This window comes from Gadus chalcogrammus, chromosome 20 (assembly GCF_026213295.1).
Source record: "Gadus chalcogrammus isolate NIFS_2021 chromosome 20, NIFS_Gcha_1.0, whole genome shotgun sequence".
Classification (NCBI taxonomy): domain Eukaryota; kingdom Metazoa; phylum Chordata; class Actinopteri; order Gadiformes; family Gadidae; genus Gadus; species Gadus chalcogrammus.
The window spans coordinates 18,084,793-18,099,538 of NC_079431.1; the positions used below are offsets into that span (position 1 = coordinate 18,084,793).

Here is a 14,746-nt window from a genome sequence, read left to right on the forward strand (position 1 = left end):
AGGCTAAATGGGTTGAGACTGTGGACGTTTGGCTTTTCTATGAAATTGTGGGAAAAGTAAACATTTTTAGAGCAGAAGTCCAGTGTGAAAAAGATGAATATGGTGAAAGAATTTTGAGTCCAGGTCAATCTGGTGAGGAGAAATAAACCTAATTCATGATTTTTTACAATAGCGCCACCTTTGGGTGCAGTACCACACATTTAAGTTTATGAGTAGTGGGGGTTATTGGTAATCATACCTGAAAAAATATGTAGGTGTGTGCATGCAGGTGTGTACGTGTGTGTCCAGATGCATGTGTGCATCTATAATGTGTGAGTGTGTGTGTGCACGAGCGTGTGCGTTTTACCTTGAGGTTGTCAGGCAGCTCGGAGCGTCCTGCGTAGCCGGGGTTCATGGTGATGAAGACGGCACAGGAGGGGTCTAGCCTCAGCTCTGTGCCCTCGAACATCAGCATTTCAGCCTTGGCCTTGATGCCTGGAGGACAACACCGCTTTTACCGCCTGCCGGCAGAACCTCCCGCTCAGTCACTGGCAGGGGGTTACTATATAGAACCACTCCCCATAAACTCACTAATGATTAAAACATAACATTGATTCCATTCATCACCTTATACTAGGAGTAAAGCACCCAGTTGGGACTCTGCCACTAATCGTAACCACTAAACACACATCCACCCCCCACACACACACACACACACACACACACACACACACACACACTGGCGTGCTACCTCTCTGTATGGTGAGGATCTGCTGTGCCACCACAGAGAGCACCTCCAGGTCGATGCGGTTGAACTCGTCAAAGCAGGCCCAGCCTCCACAGGACAGCAGGCCCTGAGTCAAACACGCTCAGAGTTCACAGAGAATACCCCCTTTAACTTTCCTTTATTTGTAATAGTCATAACCTATCATCCTCTCCTCAAAACAGCCACTTCTCACTCTTCAGTGAACCCTATTCACCTGGCGACCCACCTACTAAGCTCACGCAACGCAATGACCATGCAGACGCTTCAACGCAGTCGTGAACCGTTGTGGTTCTGCGTCAGGTTTTAGTAAGCGGACCAATCACAGCTCTTGCTGCTGTGTCGCCTCGACGGAAGGTTACAAGTTTTGGGAGGTGCCCGTCAGGCCCTTGTGGTGGACGCAAGGAGGGTCCGTAAGGATGTAAGGGGTCCGTAACCTCCTTACATTGTGTGAAAGTGGGACCATAAAATTGCCCTTTAGGCAAACAGTGTGCCTTTGTTTGGCGCATGGTTGCTGCTGTGAAGGACATGTTTTTTGTATTTATTTATTTCATTAACACAGTGAACGGCTTACTTGACCTCTGTGCTACCAAGGAGTTTACAATATCAAGGGTCAAGTCTAAATACAAGATCGTTTTCTGAAAAGCCCTTTAAGGTCCTCATGAATCATCTTGAGATAAGGTCAAGTGTTGCCATAGCCTGGGTAGCATCGCCCATTCTGCCGGCGATTTTGAGTTTGCCCTGCAGAAGGGTCGGGAGAAGAGCAATACATTTCTTTCTGCCTCCGACAGATTTTTGCGGGAGCCAATCACCAAGCTGGCTTTTCACTCTGGCACGCTATTAGCTGGTTTAACACAATGACGACAGGGAAGCGACGGCAAGCAGCCAATTGCGTACAGAGTCATTTGAACTAGGCCCATTGATCGCGCCTCTTGTGCTGAAAAAAATGACGGCAGCTTCCCAAGACCAACATGCAATCTACGATTGAGCTTGGTCTGGCAATAGCCAGGCTAGCGTTGCCATATTGAATAAGCACTACATTTTAAAAGGTCTTAACAACACCAGCTAAGGGGTGTGTGGACTTGGTGGGTGTTTGTGTGTGTATGTGTGGGTGCGTGTGAAACACTCACTTTGAAGAACTTGCCAAGAGCAATATAGTCCAGTCCGTCTGAACAGTTGAACACCACACACTGCTTGGCCACGGCCTTGGCCAGGTCCTTGGTGGTCTCCGTCTTACCCGTGCCAGCGGGGCCCTCAGGGGCACCTCCCAGGAAGAGAGCAAGGGCCCCAAACAATGTCCTAAAGGAGGATGAGGTGTGAGCGCAAGAGCATGCCCCATGCTTCACAATCACTGTTGCATGAAGGACGATTACATTCTGAAATGTAGTTTATTCATAACACAATCTTGAAAACCTTTTTAGTCTAGCTCTCTTCGAATACCCACCTCTCAAACGTGTCTCTGTGATCCAGCTTTTTTATTGTTATTTGAAGCAAATTGTATACGTCGACTTACTATTCGTTGGGATGTTGGTGATTTTTTTTGTGCTGAAGTGCAGTATATATAAAGTTTGTTTGATCAATGGATTCTAAAATGTGGTGATTACTTTACTGTCCTTACATGCCAAACTGAGCACACTTTATACATTCATTCAAACTCTTTTTAGTAATGCTCCGCGGAGGTAATCGACAAACAGTGTGTTGCCTGACGATGGGGCTATCAGGCGTACCGGTAGCAGCGGTCGGTGAGTGGGGTGATCACCAGCCGGGGAGTGTTCCCCAGATACTCATAACCATAAGCCAAGCCTGCATTTATCATCTTCGTCTGCATCTGATTCTCCTGTAAGACCGAGAACAGTCAGACACGCATCAGTGCATTCTGGCTGTAAATCATGGAGGAGCATGCCAGAGTAAATGAGTACAAAAAAATGGATAGACTTCTGAGTAAATTACATAGAAATTAAGAAGAATGCGATCTGTTAGACAATTAACAGAGTAAAGGGCAAAACTATGCTTTAATTCAAGTAATAATGAGTGGGCAGAATACTCTAGTTGCTATTGTGTTCAACTCCCGGCAAAAGCTTCTGGGCATGATTCCATCCATGCCATTAACCTACCTGTAAGCGAGACAACTTACAGACTACCTGCTGACCCCTGACCTGCATCTGTGTCCATTTGTTTTTGATAAAGGCACTGCATTGTACATTTGAAACATCAGACGAAAACATCGGCTAGTCCTGGTAAAAAACATAAGTAGCGATGCTTCCACCACCAACGTACCACCCAGTAGTAGCGCAGTTGGCTGAGCCACTCAAAGTCGTTCTCGTCGCTGACACCCTTTTGGATGAGTGTGGCCAGCACGTCCCTGGCGTGGACGTCCAGCACCACCAGGGCACCTAGAGTCACCCGGTTCTGCTTGGACAGCTTCCCACGCACCAGCGTCACAATGTCGTCGATCTGCCCGTTGTTAACCTGAAGGTATTCGTCTAGAGCCTGGGCAGGGAGGGATGGCGATTGATGTTAGGAGTGAATGATCGGCAGACGATGGCTAAACTAGGAGAGGAGATGTCTCCTAGAGAAAGTGGAGATGTTTTTGCTGCTCTTACCCCCCCTTGTCTAACATTTTTTATGTTCTTCAGAAGGAAATATCAACTGAAAGACATTGTGGGACATTCCAGTGTCTCAAGATATTTTATATTGAACCATATTACCGAGATACCCTAACCCTAACCCTATTGCACAATACCATGTTTAAGAAGTCACAAATAAGAAAGAAGAAAAAATTAATACGCGGGCAAACCTTAGGTCCTGAGACGATGGCCTGGTGGATATCCTTTGTCCAGTAGACCTGAGACACACAAAGTACAGTCTGACCAGGCCATGCTCGCACCCAGTTGATCCTCAGGTCCTTGGGGTACGCTTCGATGGCCTCCCCAATCACCTGAGCCGGAGCACAGCCGAGAGAGGAAGTGTGAAAACAATGAACCCGAGGAAGACCACAGAGGGAAACTCATTTGTATGACAATGTATTTACATTGGCCGTATGCAGTGTACGTGTATGGTTCAAAGAATATTTCCATCTATGACATTCCCTTCATTAATGCACTACTTGAAGACTCCTACCTCGAGGAACCCTTAAGCAAGATGCTTTAATATAGTATTCAATAATGACCATGTAAAACGCTTTGGATGAAAGCATCCGCAGAATGTATCTATAGTGAAAAGCATATATGGCAGCCTTGCAATAATTCTGGCTTACAATATCCTTTTTCTAGTGTGACACAGCCAGGAAGATAAGAAGAAAGAGGGCTCACCTTGTGTAGCGAAGCAAACATGTTGTTCTCCAGCTCCAGCAGCCACTTCTCCACCTGGCCCCTGGCTTTAGAGGTGGAGATGGTGTTCAGCAACTCCACCACCTCCCCTTCGCTGCTCGACATGTGGGTGATGTCCAACACGTCAGTGAAGACCACGCTCGCGATGCCCTCAAAGCACTTCTTCAGGTGGGGCTTTACCCTGGGGACCAGCAGAGACAGAGCAAAAGCCAGGGCTGTCTGAGCTGATCATGGGTACAGCACATGCAATATATCTAAACTAGGTAGGTATCAGATAGAGGGACCTTGGATCATTCTTTCATCCTGCATGTGAGGTCACTCCTGTTTCATGGGTTGGTGTTGAAATTAAAGAGGATCCCAAACATTTAAATCAAATGAAATCAAACTCCAGAGAAAACACACTGGTCGCTTTTAGTGACAAAATTGTGCTATGTGAACTATGCTACGTGACTTCACCTGGCAGCAAGATGTCAAGGTACACGTTAAGTGTAATTCAATGTTTTTATAAGCGGCAAATCTATTGAAAAAGGCTGGCTTCTACAGATACCTGTAAGGCTCTGCAGAATAACATTTCCGCATTTCATTGTCAAGAAAAACAAAAAATCAGGCATGGGTGACTTTACAAACACACAAATAAGACATGAGACTAGAAGCTGTCACTTGTTGCCCACATATTCCCTATATTTAATGTGTCGTTGCAACGACAGTAATTTGCTTGCCCCAGCTGTTGTATTGCACACTGTGTGGGCAATCCAGATGAGCTGTAATATGCATGAGCTGTAACATATTTATGTAAACGGTCCTTATGTTCTAATATAGTTTCACAAGTTTCCAAAGCAGCCGATAAGAACTGAAGTACATTGAAATACATGGTCCTAGTTGGTGATTATATCAAATAAGATATTCTGTCGTTTGCACTTTTATCTATTTATTAATGCTTCAAAAAAGAATTGAACAAGCCAATCAAAGACTACGAACATGACGGAGCCAGACTTCCTAATCACAAGGGATTAAAGATTAAACAAGTACCGGAGACAAAAACTGAGCAGAGTGAAGTGAGAAACACTGCTTCAGACATTTAAAAACCATTTCACACTTGAGTTCTACGTATAAGCCTGTTACTCAAACAGAGGAGTGCCGGTCACTGAACGATAGACAATAGAGTGGTACTCCCATGTTTAATACGGAGGATTATCAATGCCTTTGAGCTGCTCCATGAAAATGCCTTCCAGTACAGATGAGCCCACCTTCCTGCCAGCCCAGAGCCCCACTACTAAGACCTCTCCCTCCCAAGCAGAGCATTGGATTGGACACGTCGCCTCAGTTAACTAAACTGGCCTAGCGTGTTCTCAGACACTTGACAGCCGTCCACTTCATCCCTAAAATCCTGAACTTAACAGCTGAGCACACCGCTCTGTGCCTCTAATACGAATCCGCAGGAGAATGAGAGAGAGACTGATTAAAAGCGACAGGGAGACAGAGAAAGAGAAAGAGAGATGTAAAAAATTGCACACCACCTTTGTCTAACACCATCCATTATTAACCAAATACTTTCTGTTCAATTAGACAAAGGTTGCTTATCGGAGGCTTCTTGGAGAAGGCCCGGTGCAGTTAAAGTAGGCCAGGGAGCGATGTACATGCAGCAGAAGTGCTATAATTAAATTCTCACAGTCAGTCTGGGATTTTCATCCTTGAAATTAGTTTCCCAAGGCCCCAGCTCTCATAAATCCCCCCTTCAGTTTCTTTCTATTAACCTCATCTTTTCCTCTTTTGGGATGGTCTTTCTATTGTGTTCCAGAAAATGCAATCACTGTCGCTTTAACCTGATGCTTTTCATTGGCTATGCAATCTAGACTTGTGGCACAGATGCTTGCTGAACTGCAAACTTCCCTACGCTTCCTTTTACATTTTTTTTTTCTTTTTCATTCAATTTGTCTGAATGCAGTCCTCTGCATGTAGTTATTTACAACAATCGCAATACTTGCTGAGGGTATTTCTTTGGGTAAGCAAACCCCCAGCATGTGCTCTATATGATAATAACGAGATAGAGTTCCTAAAGGAAGAATTTAGCAGATCCGTTGTGCGAGACAATAAGCTATAATAGAACACATTGTCCCCAAATGACTTATAATGGAGAGGGATTCTTAAGAGCAATCCATTTGGCGAGCATTGCAATCAGTCCAGTGATTGGCTGCCTTGGTTGATTTGGACAGCCAGACCCTGAGTGCGCCTACGCTTGCCATGGGAACCCTCCCCAAGTCATCAACGGACACCTGATCAATCTCACTCCAGGGAAGTTTCAGCGGGGAGAAAGTTTTCCTCCTCCACTGTTTAAGTCCTCATTGAAACCCTCAAATACTGTAGGGTTTCAGGATTGTGGTTTTGTTTTCTTCAAGCTTATTACTACCGACTGTACCAAGGAATGCATCATTGTAATTGTCTTGCATTATTCATTATGCTACATGTAGCTGAAGTTATGCATTGGCGTACATGTAGCTGAAGAGAGGCATTATGGTACTTGTAGTTAAAATTATGCATTTTTCTATATCGTCACCCTCTTAAAGTAATGGCCTAGGTCATATTTTCAAGTTGTTCAGAAAACCATATATAGAGTATATGGTATTTATGAATCATTTCAAACAAAAAGGTTATGGCAATAGATGACTATTGATACACAAATAATGATGATAAAATTGCCTAAGACACTCTGTCTAGTGACTTATGCAAAATAAATTGGCCTAATTCAAACTCTTGACATAAGGGGTAGGATCACATGATCTGTTCAACTGAGGATGTTGGGGATTTTACCAGAGGTGGCCAGCATCACAAAGAGCTGATTTAGCCAAGAAAATTATTTTGGCAAAAAAGTTACTCAGGCCATTACTTTAAGAGGGTGATGATATGCATCTGAAGTAATGCATTGTGGTACATGTAGTTGAATAGAGGCATCATGATACTTAGTAGTCAAAAAGGTTTACCTGGTGGGGTCTTTGGTCTCAGAGAGGATCTCCAGCAGCTCGTCATTGGAGAGGAAGAAGAAGCGGGGGAAGAAGAGGCGTTTCTTCTCCAGATAGTCGTTCAGACCCTTCAGGATCAGCTCCAGGAGCCCATTGGCTTTCTTCAGCTTCTCCAGCATCATGTCTATGGCCACCACTGCGAGCACATGTTTGTCCTGACACCGGCAAACATGAGCGACACACGCGCACACACACACACACAAAAGTAATTCTATAGTGGCAGCCTTACAATAAGTAGCAAAAGTAATTAGTTCTGGTTATGTCCCAAAACCTGCTGGAGGTACGTGGAAGTTTATTCATGAAATGGAGAAATGTACAAAAATTGTAAATAAAAAAGTACATATATTGGTCACTTCTTATCATGTCGCATTGCATATTCCATCATACGTTTATTTTTATGTTTTGTTTTCGCTTGTTAGCTAAAGCTGCATTTCAGATTTTTTATTTCCACTTTTTCAACCGGCGAATGCCTTTTTCTCTAGTTTTATTTGTGGATAACGTGCTGGCACTCTTTGCTCATCCACTGCATGGGTCAATTTAGTGGTAAACGTAAAGTCAAAGGTGGGAAGCAGTGCCATAGATGACAGGGCAGACACAGAAGGCCTTTTCACAGTCCTACGTTTGAGGTGCCAAACTAGAAGTCTGAGGAATCATGTGGCCACTAGCAGTATACAGTGTATGCATCTACACATTGGGCACCTTTTGGCTTGAATTCTGAGACACAACACGGTACATCTTTGTCTATGTCTCTTCTAAGGACACAATCAATCGATACATTTCAGACGATGCATTGTTTTGCTTTGACCTATGACCTATATTGGTATTCAGTAAAGGCTACGGTACAATACGGAGAAGCTGGGCTGTGAAGAAACACTTTCATCTGCCACTGCTTGGCTACAAAGTTAGCAGTGGACCCGGCAGCAGTCCGTCTAGAAAGGCCTAATAATTGTTTTTTCCCCCATCTTCATTGGTATTGATTTCTTATTACCTACTGTGACTGAAGTAGAGGCATGGGCTGTAATTGAAATGATGAGTCAGGCTGGAATAGTTTTTCTTCTCCCGCGCCCTGACTTAAAAAGCCAGTAATAAAGGACTGGTAATAGGCCGCATCTCTTTGCTAAGCCTTCTGCAAATCACCCTTTGTGACCATGAAAATGAGTCATTCGCACAATAGTAAAAAACGTTTTGGGAGATGAATTCCCTTTTTGATTGGCTTTTATGAGTTTCCTCCCTATTGTCTGGCTGTGTGTGTGTGTGTGTGTGTGTGTGTGTGTGTGTGTGTGTGTGTGTGTGTGTGTGTGTGTGTGTGTGTGTGTGTGTGTGTGTGTGTGTGTGTGTGTGTGTGTGTGTGTGTGTGTGTGTGTGTTCTGTGTCCGCGCATCGGGGCTACTGTAACAGATTACCGGATAAAAGGGCAAATCAAATCATCAAGCTCATTAGCTGAGCCAAAAGAGAAGATTCCCAGTAATAACACCTTGGATGAATGGGAATGGGCTGCGCAGCCTCCTTTGTCGCATCACCGGGGTGAATACGCACAATCGCATTACCTGTTCACTGCGGCTGGGGAGATTTGCCATGATTGTAGATTTTCATATATTTGATCAGTACTCTTGGTTTTCGGCCCATTCTTCAGGGTACAATGAAATAAAAGGGCTATTTTTCGCTCCGTCTGCCTGGCGGGAAGTTATTTGCGAGCTCTGTGAGCGGATAACAATGCGCTAATGCATGTGTTATCCCTGATAATGACATATTTATGATGAACGAGGAAATGAATGGTCCAGCGCTGAGATACACAGCATAGAAAGTGCATAATAGTTACCAGTAAAAAATGATAGAAATGCAACACAAAAGGCAGACAAAATATTCCTGCTTGTCCATGTCCACCTGAGGCTGTAATATAGATGTGACAGGATGCATGTTCAATGTAGCTGATATGTACAGACAACGCACTACAGGATCCACCCCCTCCCTCTCTTTCCTACACACAAACACACACACACACACAGCAAACCTCAACCTCTGTCCCCCTGCATGAGTTATCTTTGTCCCTCCCACTGCACTGTTTGTCTTTATGCGGCACCACTCGGTGACGGCTTTCATGTTTCCATTCATAATCCATCTTTCCATTAGTACACAACAACGCCCTTGTGTTGAGAATCCCATCAGGACACACTTAGAGGCGATATGTCCATCTCCCTACTGCCGTCCCATACCCCTCCATGGCAATTCATTGGGAGGGTGTACTGTGGCGTAATTACAGAGTCAACGGATGCAACTAACCATGTCTTTTAAATTAAGTTTTGTTCAAACGTAATGCCTCTGAATGTTATGTTTCCCTCCAGCCATTGTCCATTGTTCTGCAGACAAAATAATGGATAATTGACACATTTCAGTAGAGAGAGAGAGAGCAGAAATTAACAAGAAGAAAACAAAGGATTCAGAGAGGTGTGGGCGAACGGCTGAAAAACCGTGGATCTTGAGCACCCCCTAGTGGCCACTGTCACTAATGCATCCCGGAAAGAGCCTTTCAAAGTCCTTTCCATGAGGTTTTCAGAGAGACAGAGATAGAGGGAGGGAGAGTCACCAACACTGGCGCACACAACGACAACCTTAAATTGACATGATTTCAATTTCATGCACCGATGATCATCCATTCGATTGACAAGCCGAGGACATGTGTCGTGTATCTTGGGTGAACGCAGATTCACATGCTCTTCAAATGGGATTTCTCGTGTTGCAGCTTTCTGTGTTCAGGGAATGACCTACAAACAGTGTAGGCCTACATCGTCCAGTCTCTTGGACTGGAAATTACCACCTATCGTTTATTGTTATCTTTGTAAGCTTGAACTATCATAGAACTGCCGCACAGGGCAGAGAGTGCAGAAGTACAATATATACATTAAATATCACTAGCCTACTAACGTATGTTGTAATATTTCTCTGATGTACACTGTTCTATTAAAACCTTAAGGAACAGTATATAGGCCAGTAAAAATCTGTAAGGTATGTCATGAACCAAACATTTTCGATGTGTTGAAAAGGAGCTCAATCAGAAACAAACATCATTACAACACCTTTTACCCCAATGGCCAGTCTAGCATTAGGCTACTCCACGATACACAACAATGTTTGGTGGTTTCAATTCAACGGTTGTTCTGCGCTCACAGGGAAGGTAAACCGTGAAATTAGCAGTAAATCAAACTTTGTGCATTTGTCTTTAAGCTGCTATTGGCGAAAGTTGGCAGAATCTAACGCAGCTCTTTAATTATTGCTATAATCACAGAGTTGTGCCACAAGATCTGGATAATTTGTTTTATTAAATAAATAAATAAATAATTTCAAGGTTTGCAATTAAGCCCAGTGTGAATAGATTTAGATTAAAGGGATTTTCCCGTCCCACACATGCAGGCGCGCATACACACAAACAAACAAACACACATACACACACACTCACACAAAAACACGCACAGCAATGAAAATACAATAAATACGTGTTTTAACATTAAGTCTTACAGCGGGGTTGTGATTCAAGAGCACTGTGAATGGTTAACAGTGTACTAATGCATGCAGTTCTCCCCAGGAGCCTTCTACATGGTCACGATCCATCATCCAGAATTGAGCGTTTTTGTGTTTTTTATTTGAATGCTCTTGAATAGCAGAAGTGCTGTTATGCAATACTATTGAAACTGCATAATGCCCAAACCAGCATTTTTATTTCAGGATAATTTGAGGTACTTCCTTATGTTTTAAGCAGTGCGTCTTTAATAAAAATTACATTGAAGCTCTGCCGTAACTAAACCGGTGTGGATCCAATAAGTGGATCCAGAAGCCAATGACACATGTAGCTCTGACATGTAATTGTAGTTAAGCTTTTTTAAGTTTTCAAAAAATAAAGTGTTTTAGCCAACTGAACTGTTAAATTGAATGGAAGAATATAAGTATTCGATCAAAAATATTGACCTTGACTAAATGTCTGCGTTGCAGGAGCGAAATTTTCAGGGGAATGGTTCTCCTGAAAAAGGGTATATTTCATTCTTTGGGGAGAAACCTAGATTATGTTTAATATCGTGCCTGTTCCAAACTGATCAACCAGATGGTTTCATCCCATAAGGGAGAACACGGCTAGTCCACAACTAATCTGTGACCAAGCACGTGTAGGGATAATTAGCCAAAGAGTAATGTCCGTTTTGCTTTACGAGGTCACCAAGCCAACAAAAACAACAAGAGGCCCGCAACATACACACATGATCACAGATACACCAGGGACAGCTTCAGCAATTTCCGCTAACCATAAGAGATCAAGGATAACAATGATGTAAACACTGAGTCACACATGCAGAGTCAGACACACACACACACACACCTCACAGCAGATGGTACAAACGCCCAGACTCTCACCCTCCTGTCCCCTGGTGACCTCATTTTTTTGTGGCTGGGAACGGCCTTGTTCCTTCCAGACAAAATCCATAATTTCTATTTGATGCTGCGGACGGGCCGGGCCTTTTGGAGGACACTGGCTGATGTTGCTGTATCTCATTTCAGGTCCACTGAGGACGCCAATTACCCTTTGGAAACTCTTGTTGAGCGGCCGTTGAAATGCACTTGTTCCCTCTCGTTTGATATGAGGCTACACTCTCTCTCTCTCTCTCTCTCTCTCTCTCTCTCTCTCTCTCTCTCTCTCTCTCTCTCTCTCTCTCTCTCTCTCTCTCTCTCACTCTCTCCTCTCTCTCTCTCTCCTCTCTCTCTCTCTCTCTCTCTCTCTCTCTCTATTTCCAGAGTACTCTCACTTTCTTCCCATCTTTCTGTTAGCATTATACATTTTTGCCTCCTCATCCGTCCCTTTTTCTCTGTCTTTATGATGCCCTATGTTGTATATTTAATCTGTTATTTCTCTTTCTCCCTTCTGACAGACACACACACATGCAAACATGCATACACAAACAATCCTCTGTTATTCAGAGGATGGCATGAACGGCAAATTTAAATCCAATTCATTAAAATAGCAGTATTTTCAAATAGTTTGGAGCGGCAGAGAATCTAAAAGGCTCACTGGTCAAAGCCAGGGCTTATTTCCCTTGGTGCCAGTGACGGATAGGAATGATCTTACATGGTGCAGACGTCGCCCGCTGAGAATCAAGATATTCGGCCTGATGCGTACGGGGATTCTGTTTTACATTGCTCCACTAGCTTCTTTCTTAAAAACAGCATATGCAAAGCACTAAACCAGGTTAAGCTCAGATCGCTGGTTTCATTTGTCTAGCATAAAATAAAAGTGCAATAAAAACACCTCGTAGTATAATGTTTCTAATGTGATGGGGGAGTAGAGGAGGATATAGAAAGATAAATAATTAAATAAAAGCATCTGTAGATTGATAATAAACAAAGGCCATAAGTAAACAAATACATACTATATAAAACCCCTCAAAACCATAAGCGTCTCCCTACCAGTGTGACCTCCTTTATGGTGTCCCTCCAGGTCTTGTCCACAGCGGTGAAGCGGCGGCCCTCCTCCGGCATCTGGTTCATGATGTCTGGGGAGCTGAAGATGGGCTCCAGGTACAGCCAGGTGGACTGCACCTTCAACCACTCGTCGAGGATCTCCTGCAGAAGCAGCAACTTACCCTCCCAATCCCTGAGAAGCACAGCACACAACGTTGACAAAGAAATGGGTTGTTTTACCCCAGTATGAGTTGTGATAGCATAAGAAATCTGTACGGGACATCCTGTGAAAAGTAAGTGTAAAGGACAGCCAATTTCAAAGAAGAATTCATAGCAAGCATCACAATAATTCTATCATTGGATTGGGGCGAGACCGGGAGATTATGATTTTGCAGACACGGCCAAATCCAGCCTCACACCTGGTGGTAAAATCTCCCTTTAAAAAGGCACATAACAACAGCTGCCCGCTCACTTGATCCGCGCCTCGAAGGGCTTGATGAAGGGAGAGCCCCTCATCGTCTGGGTCTTGACGATGTGGTCGTCCAGCAGCGTCTGGATCTCGTCCACAGACGCCAGGATGGAGGTGCCCGTCTCCCTGTAGGGCAGTAGGCTGAACTCCATTTCGCCCCACTCGCCGTCCATCTTCTCCATGGCCTTCTCCAGGGAGTGCTCCTTGCTGGCTGCCTCACTGATGCCCTCGAAGCGGTCCAGGTGCTGCTCCAGCCGCATGGGCAGGAAGCGGGCCACGCAGGCCTCCTCCCCCTCCTCTTGCCTCCCCGGCGTGGGCCGCAGGGGGAAGCCCACCGCCTCTGACATGGCGTCCCAGTGGCGGTCCCGCAGGCCCGGATTACACAGCACCTGGCGACAGACAGACAACCGTGGGATCATAGCATTAAGCTTATTGAAACGGGAAAGATGTTTGTGGAATTTTGAGATCTTTGAGGAAATCTGAGATTTTTGAGGAAGTAGAATTAAAGCATGGATATGCGACAGTGACATCTGCAATTGGCTACTGATCGCATGACCAGCAATGCAAACATTTTTAAATACTTACCTTGTTTTCTGATTCTGATGTAAATGTAGAGTCACATGTTGTCCTTAGCACAGCACACAGGACTGGTTCCTACCTGCACGATGGGAATCTGCTCTTTGAAGGTGTCCACTTCGGCCTTTACATTGGTTGCTATGTTGAGGGCGCTGGGCGTGTCAACGAAGCCCTTCTCCAACTTGTAGAGTGCCCGCCAGTAGTTACCAACGTCTACCTCCACCTACACCAATCCCATCAAGGGGTCGGTTAGATGAGGACTGATCTTCTAGCAATGTGATTTTCTAGCGATAGTGGTTATGCATAACTCACTTTGTTGAGCTGTACCATTCTTGGGAAATTAAGACAGCACTTGATATATGATATAGGGTTAAGGTTAGGCCGAGGGCAACTAGTTATATTTTCAACAAATGTAACCCTGTTGAACCCTAACCCTTTAGATCATATCTAAATTCAATAGTAGACTAGCTTAATCTGGATCAACGGGGGATTACAGCACAATTTTGAATGGATGCTTTGATTGATTTCGAGCTAACTTGTTAGTCCCTTTAGATTAAAAAAAATGACTAAATGTAAGCCTAACAGAAAGCACACCAGTGAGTCACGTGTTATGGAACACAACTAACAAGCCGGAAGATTCACTAAGGTGTGGGGAGCACCTTGTCAGGGTTGACCCCCGACAGTGGGCCGTGGACCCAGTGCTGGTGCTGGGTGCGGAACTCTGAGGCGGTCTCGTAGAGGCGGAGGAAAGGAGCCAGCTGCTCCTGGATCTCCTTACGCTCTGGGTACTGGGACATGGGCCAATCGTAGGACTCCTCCTCTTGGTTGAAACCGTCAATCTTCACACATAGAGAAAGACAGAGAAAGAAACAAAGAAATACATTAGGGAAACAAAAAAAACAAAAAACAAAAAAAAAGGAACCATTTCTCCACAGTAACCTACCTACATTCACTTGTGATTACTACAGCTCAATACTGCCCTCTAATGGTAAGGCATCACACATCATGAATAAAACAATCAGCAATACAAAAGCAAGTAGACTATATCCCCTGGCAGCTATACTCTTTCATTCCCCCATTAAAAATGCATACCTATGAATAGCATATTACCTTTGTTTATCCCAGCCCAGTGGCACAGGCAGTTTCTCTCTCCCCCTTCCCCTCTCTCTCTCTC

The 14,746-nt window shown here is 44.3% G+C and overlaps 1 protein-coding gene across 1 annotated transcript in view; it reads right to left on the minus strand.

Moving 5' to 3' along the window:
• Window positions 1–14,746, minus strand: part of dnah7 (dynein, axonemal, heavy chain 7) — a 108,559-nt gene that overhangs the window by 81,432 nt on the left and 12,381 nt on the right. The window contains exons 17-28 of the mRNA XM_056579237.1: window positions 14,232–14,411; window positions 13,655–13,795; window positions 13,000–13,385; window positions 12,534–12,720; window positions 7,050–7,243; window positions 4,054–4,252; window positions 3,540–3,680; window positions 3,020–3,232; window positions 2,470–2,579; window positions 1,873–2,041; window positions 731–833; window positions 347–474 (exon numbers count right to left, since the gene is read on the minus strand). Coding sequence (XP_056435212.1) covers window positions 347–474; window positions 731–833; window positions 1,873–2,041; window positions 2,470–2,579; window positions 3,020–3,232; window positions 3,540–3,680; window positions 4,054–4,252; window positions 7,050–7,243; window positions 12,534–12,720; window positions 13,000–13,385; window positions 13,655–13,795; window positions 14,232–14,411 — 2,151 coding nt within the window. The remainder of the gene's footprint in view (window positions 1–346; window positions 475–730; window positions 834–1,872; window positions 2,042–2,469; window positions 2,580–3,019; window positions 3,233–3,539; window positions 3,681–4,053; window positions 4,253–7,049; window positions 7,244–12,533; window positions 12,721–12,999; window positions 13,386–13,654; window positions 13,796–14,231; window positions 14,412–14,746) is intronic.